This window comes from Megalobrama amblycephala, linkage group LG2 (assembly GCF_018812025.1).
Source record: "Megalobrama amblycephala isolate DHTTF-2021 linkage group LG2, ASM1881202v1, whole genome shotgun sequence".
NCBI classification, from domain to species: domain Eukaryota; kingdom Metazoa; phylum Chordata; class Actinopteri; order Cypriniformes; family Xenocyprididae; genus Megalobrama; species Megalobrama amblycephala.
In genome coordinates this window covers 49,429,565-49,450,690 of record NC_063045.1, presented here as the reverse complement: position 1 = coordinate 49,450,690, position 21,126 = coordinate 49,429,565, and the positions used below count along the sequence as shown (strand labels likewise).

At 38.1% G+C, this 21,126-nt stretch overlaps 4 protein-coding genes across 5 annotated transcripts in view; 2 read left to right on the top strand and 2 right to left on the bottom strand.

The window, feature by feature from the left end:
• mrpl48 (mitochondrial ribosomal protein L48) overlaps window positions 1-23 on the top strand; it is a 2,296-nt gene extending 2,273 nt beyond the window's left edge. The window contains exon 8 of the mRNA XM_048179993.1: window positions 1-23. This exon is cut by the window's left edge and continues 165 nt beyond it. The gene's annotated coding sequence lies outside the window, so the exon portion shown is untranslated.
• A 154-nt stretch (window positions 24-177) lies between these two features.
• dnajb13 (DnaJ heat shock protein family (Hsp40) member B13) lies at window positions 178-4,400 on the top strand. The gene is made up of 8 exons (XM_048179971.1): window positions 178-469; window positions 633-736; window positions 2,814-2,975; window positions 3,148-3,305; window positions 3,385-3,498; window positions 3,579-3,692; window positions 3,973-4,049; window positions 4,176-4,400. Exons 1-8 carry the CDS (start codon window positions 402-404, stop codon window positions 4,345-4,347), a joined length of 969 nt encoding a protein of 322 aa, XP_048035928.1. The 5' UTR covers window positions 178-401; the 3' UTR covers window positions 4,348-4,400.
• Window positions 4,401-5,884: 1,484 nt separating this feature from the next.
• On the bottom strand, window positions 5,885-9,695 carry ucp2 (uncoupling protein 2). Its single transcript, XM_048179976.1, has 8 exons — window positions 9,554-9,695; window positions 9,298-9,432; window positions 8,717-8,939; window positions 8,143-8,356; window positions 7,843-8,037; window positions 6,641-6,742; window positions 6,379-6,559; window positions 5,885-6,295 (listed from the first exon to the last, which is right to left on the bottom strand). Exons 3-8 carry the CDS (start codon window positions 8,840-8,842, stop codon window positions 6,181-6,183), a joined length of 933 nt encoding a protein of 310 aa, XP_048035933.1. The 5' UTR covers window positions 8,843-8,939; window positions 9,298-9,432; window positions 9,554-9,695; the 3' UTR covers window positions 5,885-6,180.
• A 1,394-nt stretch (window positions 9,696-11,089) lies between these two features.
• Window positions 11,090-14,638, bottom strand: ucp3 (uncoupling protein 3). Of its 2 annotated transcripts, XM_048179984.1 has the most exons (8): window positions 14,485-14,638; window positions 13,962-14,098; window positions 13,657-13,859; window positions 13,283-13,490; window positions 13,003-13,200; window positions 11,931-12,032; window positions 11,671-11,851; window positions 11,090-11,572 (listed from the first exon to the last, which is right to left on the bottom strand). In XM_048179984.1, the coding sequence occupies exons 3-8, from the start codon at window positions 13,780-13,782 to the stop codon at window positions 11,458-11,460; spliced, it is 930 nt and encodes a 309-aa protein (XP_048035941.1). In that variant the 5' UTR covers window positions 13,783-13,859; window positions 13,962-14,098; window positions 14,485-14,638; the 3' UTR covers window positions 11,090-11,457. The 2 variants fall into 2 exon arrangements, with proteins under 2 accessions (XP_048035941.1, XP_048035943.1); XM_048179986.1 differs by lacking the exon at window positions 13,962-14,098 and having other exon boundaries at window positions 14,485-14,631.
• Window positions 14,639-21,126: the final 6,488 nt, after the last annotated feature.

Below are 21,126 nucleotides of genomic sequence, written 5' to 3'. Positions count from 1 at the left end.
AAACTATCTTATCTTGTTTTCCATATCTAGTCATTTTTTTTCTTAGCCTGGTTTTATAAGTTGATTTGAATGCACTGGAGTTTAAATGGAGTTGAAAATCACCCTTAAAGGGATAATTCACCAAAAAATTACAATTCTGTCATCATTTAAGTAGATCTGTTACAGAATTTTCATTTTTGGGTGAACTATCCCTGTGTGAGTGCTGTAATTTTATCGGAATATTTTTAATTCAGCACTGTTTAATGAAAGACCACATCACCCAGAATTCCGGGCTCTGTTTCCATAACAACCTCCTTTGACAACAGTAAACTAATGTTCGTTCCTACTGACGAAATCCGGGTTTGCGTTTGTCCTTTGATATATTTAAAGTGTAAAGACAGGGTTTGATAACCAATTAGGCCATGGGCAGAGACTATTACGCTATTTTGGAAATAAACCGCAACGCCACTGATGCTGACATAAAGAAGGCGTAAGTTACGTTTTGTTTAGTTTCTAGGCAATTTTGTAAATATGTAATCAGATAAAACTAGTCAACGATATGGTTTACCTTCATTTTGAGGACTCGTTTGCTAGCAGCAGATTTTTTTAATAGACGTGTTATAAAAACGGATATGTTTTTATTTCGGTATCAGGTACCGGCGGCTCGCGCTGAAGCATCATCCGCGCAGCAGCAGCCACGCGAGCGCCGCCGAGCGCTTCACACTGCTCGCGGAGGCGTTTGACGTGCTGAGCGACCGTGAGTTCACAAGACAAAGAATATAAATCTACAACTGCCATATACATCCACAAAAACAAACCTGCAACAGCACTATAATGTTCAACACAACGTTACTTTCTCCACGTGTATTCCATCTGTATTCCCAACTTTTTTTGTTTTCCAGAAAGTTCCGACAGGCTAGTTTATGGTTATAAGAATAAACCTAAAAATAACCATGACAGGACGTTGAGTATAAGGTCTTATTATCATATGTTAGTTTATTATTTTGTTATAATAGAAAGAAAAAGACTATTCATATACAGTGTTGTGCGGAAGTTTGGGAACCCCTTGCAGAATCAGTGAATAATTTTAACAAAATAAGAGAGATCATACAAAATGCATGTTATTTTTTTTATTTAGTCCTGATATATTTTACAAAAAAAAAAAAAAAATGTTTAGTCCACAAGACAAAAAAAATTGTTGCTTCTGAAGGGCAGTACTAAATGAAAAAAGAAAAATGTGGATGTCTTCATCCTGTTCAAAAGTTTCCACCCCCCAGCTCTTAATGCATCATGTTTAATGTTTGAACATTTTTTTAATAGTTGTGTTTGAGTCCCTCAATTGTCCTCAGTGTGAAAAGATGGATCTCAAAATCGTACTGTCACTGCTGGAAAGGGTTCAAATATGCAAAAGATGCTGGAAAACTGAAGAATCTGCAGGACCTGGAGGATTTTTCTGAAGAACAGAGTTCAGTTTAACTGAACAAACAAGGGACTCATAAACAACCATCACAAAACAAAAAAACAGTCGTGGATCATCCAGGTAACCACACACAGTATTAAGAATCAATGGTTCACAAACTTTTGAACGGGGTTATTTTAATAAATTCAGCTATTGTCTTGTGGACTATATGTAAACATATTTTATGTAAAATATCTAACTCAGGACAGTACTAAATAAAAAATAACATTCATTTTGTATGATCTCTCTTATTTTGGTAAATTGTTCACATTTTCACACATTCTGCAAGGGGTTCCCAAACTTTCGCATAACACTGTAACGTTAAGATTTGGTCAAAAATAACCAAAATTTAACCATACTGGGATGGTAATATTTAAGGCAGGGGTTATCAAACTTTATCATGCCATGAATCCCTAAATATAATGTTAACATTCCTAACTAATAACATTATATTAAATATCTGAATCCTTTTTTCTACCAGAGAGAAACATAAAATATAACAAAGTAACTGTTATTAATCTCATGAAGTCTTTAGAAAACAAAATGGTAATGATTATATTATTTCTATTTTATTATTAATTTATAAATAAATATAATAATTTGATTTCATTAATTTACTTGCATATTTACATTTTCTTTTTTGGACCCCCTAGCACCCCCTTAAAGGGATAGTTCACCCAAAAATAAAAATCCGTCATCATTTACTCACCCTCATGTCATTTTAAACCCACCGTAAGACTTTCGTTCATCTTCACAACACAAATGATAATATTTTTAATAATAATAATAAAAAAAAAAAAGTGATTTCTGTCCCTCCATTGACAGCTACGCAACTACCACTTTGATGCTTCAAAAAGTTCATAAAGAGATCGTAAAAATAATCCATATGAATTGAGAGGTTTAGTCCAAGTTTTCTGAAGAGACTCGATCGCTTTATATGAACAGATTGAATTTAGGCTTTTAAGTTTTATTCACATATAAACATCAGTTATGGTAAACGGAAGCAAGAGCCAATGAGGTTCATTCTTGTGTCTTACGCAGCACATTTGAGCTTCAGCAAGAGCCAATGAGGTTCATTCTCGTGCGTCAAGCATGTACGGTTGAGCTACCGTTTATGTTCGCTGATCAATGTTTATATGTGAATAAAAGCCTAAATTCTGTTCATCATATAAAGTGATTGTGTCTCTTCAGAAAACCCCTGCTTTAAGGTGTCATGTAAATGTTATTCTTTTTTTATTATTTTTCATATACTTGATCAAAGTTGGATAGTATTACCATCTCATACTTTCCTGTCACTGTACTATTGTGTAAGGAAACAGCACACAGAACACAGTTCAGCCCTCATTTTGTTGAAGGTCATTCTCATCCAATGCAGCACGGAAAAAGGCCACTTATGATAAGTTTGGAGAGGAGGGTTTAAAAGGAGGAATCCCATCTGAGCTGGGAGTGAATGGCGCCTGGTCATCAGGATATGTCTACCATGGAAACGCAGATGAAACATTCCGACAGTTTTTCGGAGGAGATAATCCTTTTGCAGGTAATTATTATAGGATGAAAATTATTATTCCTCAAACAAATTATTTTAATTCAAATTTCAAGAGACAATCTGGTGCAATCAAGTCATACATTTACAGTGTTAATAATAATGCCGTGGGGTTTTGAAGAATCCAAGCTCTGATTGGTAATATCTGCTTACTCATCTTCCATAGATTTCTTCACTGGTGATGGTAGTGAGGTCAACACAGCTTTTCAGAGCCTGCGTGGTCAAAAAGAAAAGCTACAGGATCCACCAATAGAGAGAGACCTTCATCTTGCCTTGGAGGACCTTTATTATGGATGCACTAAAAAAATTAAGATATCCCGTAGGGTAAGTTCTGCAGACAGGGGTACTGATAAAATCATATGGACTCATGAGAAAGTAAAGCAAAGAGACATGTTTGATACAGGTCATGAATGAAGACGGACACACGTCCAGCATCAGGGACAAAATTTTAACCTTCACTGTAAAAGCAGGATGGAACGAAGGGACACGGATCACGTTTCCAAAAGAGGGAGACCAGGCATGACCAAACACAATTTCATTTTGTCATGATTGTAAATTGATCTTGGTCATCACAGAATAGAATCTTTTTCTCCACAGGGACCAAACAACATTCCAGCAGATATTGTGTTCATCATACGTCAAAAGCATCACCCGCGCTTTGTCCGCCAAAATGATGATCTGTACTTCACAGCGAATATTTCTCTTGAGAAGGTGAGAAACACAAGCAAAAATGTAACTAGCATAGCATTTCAGCACATATAAATATACATGTTTTCAAGCTCTAATAAATTATGACCAGAGAGGCTTTCCATCTTTTCTGTCTAGTTTTCATGCTGAACATGTGTTGGGGTCTCCCAATATGATGTTAAAAATGAATAGTTCCGCTCTAAATGTCGCTTTTTATAATTAAAATAAACAGTTTAAGTTTAATAAGTGTAACTATTAGTACATTTTATGTCTTTGAATATATGTTTTTGTGGTAAATCTACAGGCTTTGACTGGTTTCTCAGTGGAAGTTGAGACACTAGATGGCAGGCTTCTCAACATCCCTATTAATGACATTGTGCAGTGAGTAAAACATTTCTTTCTCTTTTTAACATACACAGATCAGCATGTTTAAATGGTACTCAACAGAACTTCTGAACATAGTTTTCATATTTAAGACTGTTTCATTTTCATTTCTCTATTCTACAGCCCTCAGTACACCAAGGTTGTGACCGGGGAGGGAATGCCGCTAGCCAACAGCCCGTCCAAGAGAGGTGACCTGATCATTTGCTTCATTACACATTTCCCAGAGAAGCTCTCGGCTGAAAGGAAACATCTTCTAAAACAAGCCCTCTCATCAAAACTAATCCAGGCTTCTTAATGGCTTTGTTAATAGAAATGTTGATTCTAAAAATTAAACACTTAAATGCAAAATTTGTTTTAAACTGGTGTTTTTAATCCTTGTAAGCGGTGCATTTGGAATGTACACTCCAGAGATCCCAGACAATAAAATGTGATTTTGTAAAAAAAAAAAAAAAAAAAAAAAAAAAAAAAAAAAATATATATATATATATATATATATATATATATATATATATATATATATATATATATATATATATATATATATAATTTTTCTCACTTTTAATGTTTTAATGTTTTTAATCTATATTTGTGCAGTTTTTGGGGACATTTATGGCATGTTTTAAATTTGTATAAATAAATCAATAAATATATATTTTTAAATAGGTTTAAATAAAAACAACAATCTATGTAAAATTCACTTTAAAAAAGCTCCACATTTCTAATTTTCATTCATGGTGATAACATGGGACAATTTGCCATGGTTTAGTGTAAGATTTATGCCATCTGTTTGAAAATAGAGCTTTAAAAGTAAAATATTATCACCAGTAGATGGCTATAGAGCTCCACTTTTACTATTTGACTGAAAAACATCTTTTTTCAGAAAGTCATGACTGAAAGACATCTTTCCAGAAGTTTTTTTTCTCCAGTTGGATTCATATCTACATATTATGAAAACACAACTATAACAATAAAAGTCACTTTTCGTCCAAGTTTAGCATTTTTTTTTTTAAACAAAGTAAGGTTTGAACTGACGTTTGTGCTAAATTGTATTGTCTCATCCTTTCAGCTTTCTCTTGTGTATGAGTGAGCACACACTCTTCTCCATCTTGGATGTGTTGTGGTGTCACCACTTTATTTTTGTGGTGATTTTGCATTTTGGCTGATTTGGCAAAATTACAACAGATAAATTTTTCTGGTTTCACTAATTCATTGTGTGTGTGTGTGTGTGTGTGTGTGTGTGTACTTGTTTTGACTATACTTGTGAGGACCAAATGTCCTTATATTGTGGAATACTTTCACAACCCACTAGTGAGGACACTGGCTGGTTCTCATTTTAAAAGGCTTGTAAATCAGCCAAAAATAGGTTATTTAAATTTAGTGATGTGCAGGTTTAGGTGATAGAAAATATCATTGACCTGATATAAAAATCAATTGAAGTCTACGAAATGTCCTCACTATTAAGATTGCAATACAAACCTGTGTGTGTTCTTGTATACATGGTTTATGAGGACACAAATGTGTATAATAACATGGGTGGTACTTCCTGTGTCCTCAAACCAAATGGTTAAAAAAAAAAAAAAAAAAAAAAAAAAAAAAAAAAAAAGAAATTGAAATTCCAAAAATGCAGTTTCCTGTGATGGGTAGGGGTAGTGTAGAGGGATAGAATATACAGTTTGTACAGTATAAAAACCATTACATCTATGTAGAGTCCCCGTAAGCCGTGTGTGATCATTTTGCATTGTGGAGGTTTTAAAGTGCTGTCACTTCTTATCTGTCTATGCGTGTTCTTCATGGTTTCTAATTTTGAGCATTTTCCACACCAACATAAAAGATACCATTCCAATTTTTTATTTTTTGTAGATCTACAAAGTGTTGACAGCGTTACAAAGTTCCATGCTATCTGGATCAAGAGAAGTTTTTTTTCAGCAAAATGTTATTTAGGGTCAAAAAGCACTCAAATAGCTTTCAAGGGTTAAGAGCCTAATTTTATTGGCAGATTCTGAAAGAACCATGTAAAAAAGCCAAAGATCAAGTTTAATAGACATGTAAACAATTCACACAGAATATCTAGAGTAAAGAGAAAGTTAGAACCACATCAGCAAAGCTCAACTAACTGCAACTATCTGCTTTAAAGAGGAGTGACCCAGTTATGGCGAGCTGCCATCATGGCCCGTTTCAGCTGTTCATAGGTGACAAACATAACCACATTCCAGGAGCCCAGCCTCAGGAACGATGGCATGAATCTAAAAAGAGAACAGACAGATGTCAATTCTACATTCATCCTCAAATCATTACAGTAAAGCTGTAGTTGGTAAAGAAAACCAACCCCTTGTAAAAAGCCTTTGGTCCCTCTTTAGTTAGCATGGCTACAGCACAGTTGAGGGCACCGCTGTACTGGCCCGGGGCGGAGTTCATGTATCTTGTCTTCACAACATCAACAGGAGAAGCAATAACTGTAGTGCAGAAACCAGCTCCAAATGCAGATGTGAAGTGGCAGGGAAGATCATCTGTGAAGAAGAGCAGCAATAAATATTTCGGTCATGGTCTCATTTTAAGTTTGCAGTACTTTTTCTGCAGCCTCATCTTACCAGTCATCAGTGAGGATTTTAGAAGTGCATCTTTGATGAGGTCATAGGTCACCAGCTCAGTGCAGTTTACAATGGCATTGCGGGTGATGTTTGGGCCAGTTCCTTTAAAAAGGATAGTATAAATTAGAAAGGAGAGGAGGAGGTAATGACAACAATAACTTAAGTTTATAATAGTTTTTTTTTTAAATTTATTTAATAATAATAATAAATAATAATAATAATAATAATAATAATAATAATAATAAATATTTATTAAATAATAATAATAATAATAATAATAATAATAATAATAAATATTTATTAAATAATAATAATAATAATAATAATAATAAAATATTTTATTATTAATTAATGTTATTACTATTATTACTATTATTATTAACAAATTTATTTTAATACGTTATTACTGTATTGATGATAAGTGACATTAAAATAACCCATTATAAATTAAAATATTTGATTTATTTTTTGTAATAAGTTAATACGTTATTACTGTATTAGTATTTTTAAAAAAATAATAATATATTATTTATTAAATATTTTTAATTTATAATAGATTATTTTAATGTCATTTATTATTATTAATTATTATTATTATTATTATTATTATTATTATTATTATTATTATTATTATATAATTAATAATAATAATAATAATAATAATATTATTATTATTATTATTATTATTATTATTATTACCACCATCTTTTTTAAATATTAATACAGTAATAACATTAAAATTTGTAATAAGTAATAATAATAATAAAAAAATATTTTATTAATTACTTTTTATATGTATAATTATTATTATTATTATTATTATTATTATTATTATTATTATTATTATTATATATTTATTATTAATAATATTATTATAAAAGTAAATGTTTATTATATAATAAAAATAATAATAAATAGTAAACATTTACTTTTACATCATTATCATCATTATCATTATTATTATAATAAATAATTAAATTTTATTACCATTTTTATATAAAATGTAACATTAATAGCAATAATGATTATGATGATTGTGATTATTAATAATATTATGTTAAATAAAATGAACGATAATCATCATTATCACATTTGTAATAAGTCATTAATACAGTTTATTATTATTATTATGTGTATTAAAATTAATTCTTTATATAAATTTTTTTTTTTATTTGTCTGTATGCGTGTGTGCCCAAGTTCACCTTTCCACAAACCACGAAACCCCTCTTCTTTTGCAATGGTCCGATACGCATCCATAGTGCCATGGTAACGTTTACTGGCCCCGGCGCTGATCTGAGCCTGAAACCGTACCTTCACCACATCTGTGGGCTGGGCCAGAGCCACTGCCATGGCTCCAGTCGTACAGCCGGCCATCAACCTACTGCCAATCCCGACATCTAATAAAGGAAAATAATGCATTGAATGTGGTTAATGAGAGTTCTTGCATAAATACTTTCCAATCATCTCTGCATACAAGCATAGAGCACATGGAGGGAACTTACGATCTGAGCCTTTGGTGTAGAACTGCTTGACTGAATCATAGAGGCCAATGCGTACAGAGGCAAAGCTCATCTGACGCTGCAGTCCCGCAACCAGCCCGCTGTAGAGACTGCGCGGCCCCTCGACACGCACCATGGTGCTGATCGTACCAAACACTCCACGATATTTCACCGGACCATGGCCCATGTTCGCAGGACCTTTGGTCTCCCCTTGAATCTGTACAGAACAAAAGGTGGATGGAGAAACTTTACAGAATCACAGGGGAGGGAAGAGGCATCTTCAGGTTAAAAGGGTCCACAGTGATCCTGGGGCAGCAAGGACAATCATCAAGGCCTGGACCTGCTTACGTGGCTAGTGTAAAGAGAGTCAAAAGAAATAGAGCGGTCATCAGTATAGGTGTGATTTTAAACCATCCCACCTGAAAAGAAAGATTAGTTTGTTTTTGTTGCTGCACGTTGACCTGGGTTGAGTCGTCACATGGGTCTGTTGTCTCCAAACTCAACCGCTGACTCAGCTGTCACTCAAGCAAAGTTGTCATTTAAACAAGTTCTCAAAGTTCACACAACAAAGACTCACCTGAAGTCTAACTTTTGCGGTGTCCAATGGAAACGTGAAGAGGTCTGCAATGCAGGCTGCAGTTCCTGCACCAATAAACTTCACAGTGGCTGTAGGAGGCACATCACCAGCTCTGAATCCAACCATGTTTAATTGAAGTCGGAATCACGGGAATGTAAAAGATGAAGCGGAATGTGTTGAAAACCAATGAAGTGAACACAAGATAGGTGAACTCCACCCTAACCTGGATTAAGAAGATACATAATGATTATTCACTTGCTTTTTGAAGCTTATGGCATGTTTTATGAGGATTATAATGCATATTTGGATTGGGACAAAGCCTGCGTTTGAGACATTTCTCTCGACAGACAAAAACAGGAACATCATGTTCTTTCTGACATGCTAATCTATGTGCTGACGTCATCATCCTGTTTGCATCTGCGTGCGGCTTTGCTTACTTTCTACCACACAAAGGAACTTAAACAAAGGAAGTGCGGATACGCACAAAGTACGAGATTACATAATGCTCACACGATATTAAAATCAACTATACTAACAATACTGTTTAAAACAAAAGGAAAAAACATAATTGGAAAACTTACCGGTTGGGACGAGAACTTCAGGATTCTCTAAAAGTATCTCTCTCGTTGAAATTACTTTCAACTTGAATTTTGTTGGCGTGTTCTTCCATAGAGAAACGTTTAGAACCCGTACAAATAAAAAACATACTCCAAAGTCTGAAAGACAAAAACATTTCCGTGTTACACACAGCTCAGCATCACTTCAAACAAACAAATGAATTACTTTCGCAAGTAGCGGAGAAAGTCTATTCGTAGTATGTAAGATCTCAGTACTCACCTTGAACAAAAATGTATAAAGTTTCTATGAAGAAAAGTAAGTTTACTGGGGAAAAACAACTTCCTCGGAAAGCAAACAGTTAAAAAACGCAGGTGCTCTGCTCTATTCTGAGCGATGCGATGCGGCGTCCCTTTTAAACTGCCTCGAGGAATCACGTGACACACGTGACGCGTCACTCGGCGCATAAGTTAACGCCTCTGCTGACTGTACAGATAACAACCGGTTTCCAACGCATATCTTTCATTGTTTTCGAAACCTAGGCAAACATATATGTTATTTTAGGAAGTTTGTCAGCATACGAAATACCTCAATGTTTCTTAAATACCAGGTAAATGCTGTTAAACGTTCACATAAGTAGAAAAACACGACGCACGGGCGTCGTTCTTCAACACAAGGGCACACAAATTCACATAAGGGCGTTATCTCAGTAACTGAGGTGTCGACTCGAGTCAAAATATTTTTACACAATAGTTGTCTATTTTCTCTAGCTCAAATTTGTCGAATGTTAGTTTAATTAATTAATTAATTGTTTTGTGTTTGGGAATTGTTTACTGTATGTGGATTTGTACACATATGAAATTGACTTGCAAAAACAAATCTATCCTGAGAATTGTTCCTTTGAGTGAAAATGTGACAACTAGCCCCAGACTCCCCATTTGACTGAAACGCTGAGTCATTCTGAATCATTATGTGATGTAGTTGCCCATATGTTATTCATAAGAGGACTTTCATTTCTACTTTTCTTTTTTTTCAAGGCACATCTGCTTTTTCACATAGATTGGTATTTGATGCAAAAGATGTTGTTGTAAAAGCTGGACAAGTTTGTTTTTATTATTTGTCAGTTTCATGTAAATAATTCATCCTAATAGTTTTTCCTCAAATACAAAAACCAAAAGCAACTCAACTTATACTTTAACTGAACTTCCTCTCACTATTATCGAAGAGAAAGCTGCTGTTTAAGTTTCTCTGAGGTATGTTATCGTGGAACTATCTTGGAGAAAGTACAACGTCAAGGCAAAACAAAATAATTGTGTTCACCTGAGACATGGGTTAAAGTGGCACGTGCTTCATGAACTGCACACTGTTGCTTATTATTGTGTGACTATCAGGCATGATCTCAGGTCATTTCAAGGGTCACATATGCACAGTGGTCTTCAGAGAGCATCAGGCATCTCTTCTGTCACACATCCTTGTCTTCCTTTTTGTCACCCACACTTTACAGATTTGCATTTTTCTTCTGGTTGTTAATTGGGCACATTCACTTCCTCTTTCCTTTAAGTAAACTTCACAGCTCTGTTCTAATGAAGATTTTGTTTGTTGTTTGTCTTTTATAGGTCAGCAGAAAAGCAGTTTGGAGACACTTTCTGATCCTTTGTCACGTGTAAGCCATTTGTGACAGACTTTTTGTTGATTTGATCATTGGTTGAACCTGATTAAATGACTCTTAGGTTCAGAAGAGTCAAATGCATGTGATCTAAATGAATTGTATGTTACTGGTTTGCACTCAAAATGACTTTTAATCAAAGGAAATAGGTATATCATAAAAAAAAACTTTATTTTTTCAATAATGTACAGTTTATAGTATAAATACACATTCATTCATTAGAGCTATGGACCCGTTTTCATGACAATTTAAAAGCACATACATAAACACTGAACTCTAATGCTAATACCACCTCTCTCAGTGTACTAAGACACTGAAACTAAGACAAAATATGCACATTTTACTTTATCAGCCATGCATCTCAGGATTTTTTTGGTGACTCATCTTTCATTTGTGATGAGCTTGACCTTTGGCCTTAAAAAGTTGCAGCTTTTTCAGTGATAAGACTTAACTGGGAATCCCTTGACTTATATTTGCGCTCTCTGTTTAATCAAAATCAGAAGATACTGACAATGTCCATTCAGAAAGGTGACTCCCATGAGTACTGCATTTTAGTCATGAATCTCTTGATTTGCTCGTAGGAGACGAACATCACAATGTTCCAGGATCCCAGGCGCAGGAAGGAGGGCACGAAGCTGTCGGGGAAGATGAAGATGGCACATTCATGGTACTGAAAATAAGAATATGTGCATTGTTCTATGTAAATAATGATTTACAGCATGATTTCTCTTACCCCTTATAGAAAGCTGTTGGTCCCTCTTTGGTCAGCATAGTGAGGGCACAGTTAAGTGCACTGTTGTACTGGCCTGCAGACGAGTTCATGAAGCGGGTCTTTACCACGTCTACTGGAGACGCCACAATCGTGGTGCAGAAGCCAGCGCCAAATGCAGCAGTAAAGTGGCAGGGTAGGTTATCTAAACAGGGCACATGTGTTAGACACATACAAGTGCATAAAAATAACCATAATGAAAGCATATTCATATAGAAGCATACCTGTCATGAGGTCGTATTGTAATATGAGTTCCTTGATGATGTCGTAAGTGACCAGCTCTGCGCAGTTTACGATCGCGTTCCTTGTGATGTTTGGCATGCAGCCTAAAATAGAGAAACACGTGCAGGTTTATCTCCACTAGAACACTTATACTTAGAATGGCAATGTAAAGCTGAACTTAAAGGGAAAGTGCATTAAAATTACCATTTTTTTCACAATTTACTCCCCCCTCATGCCATTTCAAACCTGTTATTTCTTCTGCGGAACCAAAAAGATGATATTTTGCCTCAGTGTATTTTTATCCATACAATGAAAGTCAGTGGGGTCTGTTTTGTACAGTGCTATTTTAGTATTATTTTAGTGTTTATTAATATTTTGAATTAGCTTTTATTTTTTGAATGATCAGTTTTCAGTTTGATTTGAGTAATTTTGTTACATACTTTTGTCATTTTTATTACTTTTTAAAATTTAGTTAGCTTTAAAGGCCCACTGAAGTGCCTTGGAACGCACAACATTATTCAATGTGTTGATGTTATTTCAACTGAAACAGGAAGACAGGGCGGGACATATCAAATAGCTCCTCCCCTTTTTTAAAATAGGAATTTTAAATAGTTGATTAAAATAATCACCATGTAGAAAATAGTAAATGTGTGAACAAGTGACCGATTTCAAAGTTTCTATTTATAATGTAGGGGGCGGGATGCTTTAGATTCTAGAGAGCATTTGATTGGATGAGAAGCTGAAGTGCGCAGTGATGTCATAAAAATCCGTGATTCATTTTAGGGGAAGTGAGAGACTGTAAGTTTTGAATGCTTGTATATTGCAATTTTAGTACTTTTCATCTAATATTTACATTTTATTTTGTTTCAGCTTTATTTCACTTAAAGATTTGTATTAGTTTCAGTTTTAGCTGTATAAGCAACACTGGTTTAGACCCCATAAACTTATTGTGTGGACAAAAACAACGAAAGCATTCTTCAAAATATCTTCTTTGTTCCAAAGAAAGAAATTCAAACAGGTTTGGAACAAAATCAGGGTGAGTAAATGATTTTTTTTGGGTGAACTATTACTCACCCTTCCATAGCCCCCGAACACCCTCATCACGGGCGATAGTCCGATATGCATCCATTGTGCCATTGTATCTTTTTAATCCATCAGACTGGCGCACTTGAGCCTGGAAACGCACTTTTACAACATCTGTGGGCTGTGCAAAAGCGACAGCCATGGCACCGGTGGTGCAGCCGGCCAGCAGGCGTGTCACAATGCTCGCTTCTGAGAAGAGAAGAGCAGAGTGTTAGTCTGTCTATAATCATTTCTGTTTTTTCTGTTTCTATTTAAACAAACAGATACTCACTCTCAGATCCTTTGGTGTAGAATTGCTTCATTGAGTCATAAAGACCGATACGAACAGATGCAAAGCTCATCTGTCGTTGCAGTCCTGCCACCAGGCCATTGTACAGACTCCTTGCGCCCTCTGTACGCACCATAGTGGTGATGGTGCCAAATACTCCACGATATTTCACCACAGCTGATCCTGAGGCAGCTATAGACTCTCCCTGGATCTGAAATAAGATGTACTGATGAAAGCCATGACAGATGGAACAAATTTTTGGTGTTATTTGATATTTGATTGTTTCAGGCATATAAAGTAAATGCAAACACAAATTCAAACAACTCTTAATGTACTATATATATATATATATATATATATATATAATAAGTCCTCACCTGAAGTCTCACTTTTGCTGTGTCCAGGGGGAAAGTGACCAGGTCAGCAAAACATGCTGCCGTACCGGCTCCAAAAAACTTGACAGTGGCAGTTGGTGGCAGGTCGGTAGGTTTTATTCCAACCATTTTTCTGTGCTTCTGACAGTAGAAACCGCAGCAAGAGAATTTTACTTTCTTTTATAGAGCTTCTTGTGTCTCCCTACCTGAGGGAGAATAAGAAGCAGACCAAAAGTGGTTAAGATTCATCATCTCAAATTAATTTTGATTCAGATTCAAGAATTCTAAATAAACATTTAGGCATTTACCTCAGCGAACTGCTGATTCACAATCAAGTTTCTTCCAAAAGGATAACTTTTTTGTCTTTTGTTTTAAATGTTTCAACACCTTTGTCCATAAAAAATTGTGGCTCAATTTCCCAAAGCAGCATTCCAGCAGCACAACACTACAGAGAAACATTTAGGATCAATACACATCATAAGAGTTTCGTTGCAAAACGAGATAACTTCGTTTTTTTAATTTTTCAAAAATCTTGTTTTTTGGTTGTGCATTCCAATTAATATCAATTCAACTGCAGTTGGTTTGTTTTGATTTAAACCTTCATAACTTAAAAAATACAGCTAAGTAGCACCATAAAGCAAAATAATAACATAATAACATAATAATAAACATGTTTTGACAAAAATGTTAAAAACGGAGTTATCTCGTTTTGCAACGAAACTCTTCATATGTTGATTGGTGGTTATAGATAAAGCATAACTGTTGCCAGAAACATATAAATTAGCATACAACATTGTGTGAAATATAATAAAATACAGTGTGCTCACCAACCTTGTGGTAATATGAAATTGTTAGTCCAGATTGTACTGACAAAAAGCAAAATAATTATTTCCATCCGAGGGTTAATCCAGCGAGTGCGTTTTCCACTTGAGTATAGTGGAACCGGTCTGTCAAACTCTGAATTTATAGGCACATGTGCCGGTCGCAGCCAGTCCCATGTTTTCCTTTCATCACACAACTCTAATTTTAACTTTGTGTGGCGGGAGAATATGTACACTTGTTTACTACTTAGTAGTTTACTGATAGGGTTGTTGTCTGTTCTCTATATTAAAGATACACACATATTTAAAAAAAAAAAAAAAAATATATATATATATATATATATATATATTTTTAATTATATATATTATTAAATTATGAGAATTGCTGATTAATTTTATTTTTTTATTTTTTATAAATAACACATAAACATTATATCATTTTGGAAATATTTTCTTGTACATGTCCATTTAAAATGATTAATTTGATTATTTATTTATTGTTTTTCACAAAAATAGATGTTCATAAACACACATGGGCCTCAGTCATGTGTTGCTTTGTCACCTTTCCCCTGCTTCCCAAAACACCTCTGGGGGAATTTTGCACTGTAATCTGAGTGCGATCTCATTGGCTGCTGAGATTGCCAGGGGCTATATATTCATCCTATCAGAGAGGGGCTTGTCACTTTGACTTAAGCACTTAGGGATAATTCTCATTTCTGCTCTTTACAAAGAAGGGATCAGTGTTTCAAGTAATGTTGCCATCAGTTTATTAAAAAACACAATGGTTTTTCCATTTATTTTTTCTTTGACGGATAAAGAGACACCAGCGCCTTTACGTAAATATGCCTGACATCCATTCCAGAGGAAAACAATATGTACCAAGATGCTGCTCCGCCCCACGCTTGTTAAAGTTGTATAAGCTGTTCGGTGAACGCCACTCTTTACAGCCAATCTGTGCATGTCTCCGGGTGGGAGTGAATGGGCATCTGCTAACAGTAAATCAGGAACCTCTGTAGTCTGGATGAATCCGGATCAGGTCTAGACATGATCATATACATATATCATGTATTTGTTTATTAAAAAAAAAAATATATATATATATATATATATATATACACACACACACCCCAGTGATCTGAAAGGAATAGAATTTAGCAAAAGACTTAAAAGAAAAGATTTGAAACTACAAAAATAATTTAAAAACTAAATTTAAAATAGTCTATGACTAATATGATAATCATTCATAATCATTTGGCTGCTATTTTAGCTTTGGCTTTGAACAAATGGCCAATGGCAGTTACGTGACAGTGGCATTATCATGTTTCAGTAAATGGTGAGAAATATTTTCTGTCTTGACCTGCTGTCTTAAAGCCGCTGTAGGCGGAAGATCAGCAGAAAAATAAAAGCAAAATATCCATCACAGACCTGTTTGTGTGAGTACATGAGATCAGGACATTCAACTTACGAAAGTGCTGCGTTATTATGATATTTCTGCCTGCACAGCTATTGCACCATTCACATAAACAACCTGCTGCTGTTTGCTACCGGCATTCCCACCAGGAATTGAATTTGTGAGTGACAAATGAGCTCCTAGAATGGGTTTGCATCACTGGCCAATAAAGGCATGTGATTTGCACCTTTGTAAACCTTGATCATTGGACGATCACTGCTAAACAACCTTGTTATATTATTACCTTCTGTATTTTCAAGATTTGGTTGTGTTGTGTGTTTATGTTTACTCTCGAATCACTTGCACCCTTTTCTGCATTGTTTGGTCTGTAAACTTGATGCTCCTCTGCTGTCTGCATCCAGCTAGAACCAGTTTCTTCAATGTACTCTGTGATCTTTCAGCTTTTGAAAGAGGTAAACAACCCCCTGTGTCCTGCCAGACACACACTCACACCGCCCACTACTGAAAGCTGATACATCCATGAGTGACGCAGACACAGACATGAATTAATGTCTACCATAGACAGCTGCCGCTGAGACCTGTCTTACGTATGAATACATATTTCCTCTGAAAGCACAGGCACATCTATATATACCTCCCTGTACTGAAGCAAAGGTCAGTAGGCCACACTAAGTCGATGGAAAGGCAAGTATCCCATCAAAACTCCTTATCAGTTGCCCACAAAAAGTATTTGGACACTTAAAATGTCTGAATGCCAGATAAAATATCAAGACCTTTTCTACTAATTGAACTTGCAATGAATTTAACTATCGTTTTCCATTATGTTTGATACCTTACAATATCCAAATGCATTTATTTTCTTAATTTAAAAAAAAAAAAAAAAATGGTTTGAAAAATGCTCTTTTTTTCTTTAAGTTGCATTTTTCTGTTCAGCTGAGTTCTAAAAGTTCTAACTTCTTCATAAATCTCTCTATCAATGTCCAAATCCGGTTTGAACAATGTAAGGCTGAACTCCGTTACTGACAATCATCATTTTGGCTGCGTCAGATTGTCCAGCTTTGTTATTGTTGAGCAACCAAAGCGCGAGCTGTTAAAAGTTCTGCCCTCTTCTGGAAGCCGGGAGCAGCAGCTCATTTGCATTTAAAGGGACACACACAAAAATGCTGTGTTTTCGCTCACACCCAAATAGGGGCAAATATGACAAGCTGTAATAAATGATCTGTGGGGTATTTTGAGCTGAAACATCACATACACATTCTGGGGACACCAGAGACTTATATTACATACAAGCATATAGGTCCCCTCTTAATAAATGCCGCTTGGTTTTGTTATAGAATGCGAAGACATACAATTTTAAGCAGCTATATGCACAAGAACAAAAGTTAACAGTTAATAAAATATGATTTAATATACATGCATTTCAAGCCTGTTTTCATATTACTAGTGATTTTCTTGACCTCCTGAAGGTCCTAAAAGATGCATTTATAATCCTGACCAATAAGCAGGTGGTGCACATTAACGTCACTGCTGACTTGGATTGGTTTGTTTTCCTCCTGTCGTACTTAATATGGCTGTCCCATCATGCCACATCATTCTCTGCAGGCTATTGCTGTGTCAGCTGGCAGAGTACATGGAAATCGGTGGCACTCGAGTCATTTGTGCCCTCGTCTTTATACTCAACCATAGGGGCGATTCATTTTAGAAAGGCATGACCCTCTGTATAAAAAGCAATTTTAGATGACTCCAGTCAATCATGTGCTTTTTGACTTTAACAAGTAATGTTTTGTCAAAACATTTATATATTACCTAATACCTATAAATTATCCTTTATCCTTCCACAACTTAATCTTTTGTGTTTTTTTATTCTTTTTTTTTTTCATAACTGTCACAGACACGTCAGGTTCCACCTCACTGCAGTACCCACGCACTCAATCACCAGCCTTCTAATCACCGCCACCTGCACGTCATTAACTCTGCAATCACCAGCACCATAAAGCCACCACACTCACACACACTCACTGTCCGGTCTCGTTTGCACTACAGCACATGTATGCTTACCTTAAGGACTCCCAAACGACTTACTTACCTGCTCCAGCGATCTCCTTCATCTCCTTCGTCTCCTGGTCTCCTCGTGTGCCTACCTACCTGTGTGTGTGAGTGTCTCCGTCGTCTCCCTCCATTGCATCTCTCATCCAGCATCTGCAAGTTTAAAAGGACAGTATTACATTCCCTTTATCTCTCAAGAACTCTATATCTGCTTGCAATCACCCTGTGCTCTGCTACTTGTGAAATAAAACTTACCTGGATTGCTTTTACCTCAGTCTCCGTGTCTCTGTTGTAACAGAAGACCGGACCATAACAACTTCACAGCATGAGCACCAACGACCCGTTTCAAGAGCTCGTGGACGCACTGCGCCGAGCACTCACACCACAACCATCGTCATCTTCCTCCAGCAACGCTTCCACTTCAGCACCAACCAGCACCGCCTCCTCACCAGCATTCACCGCCAGTCCCATGGCCAAACCGGCGCCCTACTCTGGATCGGCGGAGGAATGCAGCGGATTTCTTCTCCAATGCGAACTGGTCCTGGAGATGCAGCCGCACTTCTACACCACCGACACGGCTAAAATAGCGTTCATCATTTCGCAATTGCAAGGTAAGGCCCTGCAATGGGCAGACTCTCTGTGGACCCAAAAAGGCCCTGTTGTCAAATCATACTCGGCGTTCATCTCTCACTTCCGTGAGGTCTTCGGGAAACCTCTGACGGATTCATCGACTGGTGAGAAACTCTACAATCTAAAACAACGAAATCTCTCTGTTAACGAATATGCCTTGCAGTTCCGAACGCTAGCCGCCACCAGCGGATGGAATGAACAAGCTCTCATCACTACATTCCGTCAGGGGTTGGAACCCAATATGCGGCTGCATCTCGCTGCATACGAGGACTCCATGGGACTCGAACACTTCATCCAACTCGCCATTCGCGTGGGGTCCCGTATGCAGTCGTGTCTCCTAGAGCACCAGGGCCAGTCAACCACCACCAACCTCCTCCGTCGGTCCGAACCCGTCAGCCCTCCAGAACCAGCCACCGAACCCATGCAGATAGATCATTCTCGTCTCACCTCTAATGAAAGACAAAGAAGGCTGACCCTGAACTTATGCTTATATTGTGGATCTCCGGGGCATGTCATCTCCACATGCCCAACCCGTCCTCCTCGGCCCGTGGTGAGTGCAATTTTTCCCTCAATCCACAAAATGAAACCACTCACTACTGTTGTAATCCTTACTGCTGCAAATACCTCTGTTCCAGTGGTGGCGCTCCTCGACTCAGGGTCAGCAGGAAATTTCATCTCAGGCGCCCTCTGCCGACAACTCAACCTCAAGGTCTCCCCGTCTCCGACTAGCTATCAAATCCACTCCATCACGGGCAAACCCTTGAGCCGTAAGAACATCCGTCATTGTGTGGGACCTCTTCAACTCTGTGTCGGCATCCTGCACTCTGAGAAAATCCATCTGCTGGTTCTGGAGGAATCCACCGCTGACGTGGTTCTAGGGCGCCCGTGGCTAGAACAACACAATCCCACCATCTCTTGGCGCACGGGCGAAGTCCTGAAGTGGGGCGACCACTGCTTTCCTGACTGTTTCCCAGCGCTTCCTGTTCCAAAGTCTCCACTCTCCAAGTCTCTCTCCATGAATGCCACCTCTATCGAAAGCCCTGTCGAGAAACGCTCCGTGGATGTTCCCCCGGACTACGCCCCCTTCAGTGACGTCTTCTGCCCGCAACGCGCCTCCAAGCTTCCTCCACACCGGCCATGGGACTGCACCATCGATCTGCTACCGGGTGAACCAGTGCCTAGGGGACGCATTTACCCCCTATCACTACCGGAGGAGAAGGCCATGGAGGAATACATCAAAGAGGCACTCGAACAGGGTTACATCCGCCCGTCTACTTCCCCTGCTGCTTCAAGCTTCTTTTTTGTGGCAAAGAAGGATGGAGGCTTGAGGCCCTGCATCGACTACCGTGCCCTTAACAAGATCACCGTCAAATTCCGTTACCCACTTCCCCTCGTCCCAGCGGCCCTGGAACATCTCCGCGGTGCCACTGTGTTCACTAAGTTGGACCTCCGCAGCGCGTACAACCTCATCCGGATACGTGAGGGGGACGAGTGGAAGACCGCCTTTGTCACGCCCACCGGACACTACGAATATCTCGTTATGCCGTATGGCCTGGTCAACGCCCCCTCCGTATTCCAGGATTTCATTCACGAGGTGCTCCGGGAGTTTCTCCACAAGTTCGTTCTGGTATATATTGATGACATCCTCATCTACTCCCGGAGCTTGGCCGAACATCGCCACCACGTTGCGGAGGTCCTTCAACGCTTACGGCAGTTCCATCTCTTCCTCAAAGCTGAAAAGTGCTCCTTTCACCAGCCCTCCGTCCAGTTTCTGGGGTACGTCATTGATCACAGTGGCATCCGGATGGACGAGGGCAAGGTCTCCGCTATCCAGTCCTGGCCCACTCCATCAACTATCAAAGAACTCCAACGATTCCTAGGTTTCTCCAACTTCTACCGCAGATTTATCAAGAATTACAGTACCATCGTCAGTCCACTCACCAACTTACTCCGTAACCAGCCCAAGTCTCTGTCCTGGTCCCAACTTGCCACCAACGCCTTCGAGACCCTGAAAAGAGCCTTCACCACCGCTCCCCTCCTCGTCCACCCTAATCCGGATCTCCCATTCATCGTGGAAGTGGACGCCTCCACCACCGGAGTGGGAGCGGTCCTTTCACAGCAGCAGGGGACGCCAAGTAGACTCCATCCATGCGCCTTCTTCTCCCGCAAGCTCAACCCGGCGGAGGTCAATTATGACATTGGTGACCGCGAACTCCTGGCCGTCAAGCTTGCCCTCGAGGAGTGGAGGCATTGGTTGGATGGGGCTACTCATCCATTTCAAGTTCTCACTGACCATAAGAACCTCGAATATCTGAAGGCTGCCAAAAGACTCAACCCTCGCCAAGCTCGCTGGGCCATGTTTTTCTCGAGATTCAATTTCTCCATCTCTTACCGCCCTGGTTCTAAGAATACCAAAGCTGACGCTCTGTCTCGTCTCCATTCCCCTGAGGAGAAGCCCGAAGAGCCTGAAAAGATCCTGCCGGAGTCCATCTTCGTGAACCCCATCCAGTGGTCCGAAGAAACCATTCCCTCCTCCAATGCCTCCACACGCACTCCGCCGGGTTG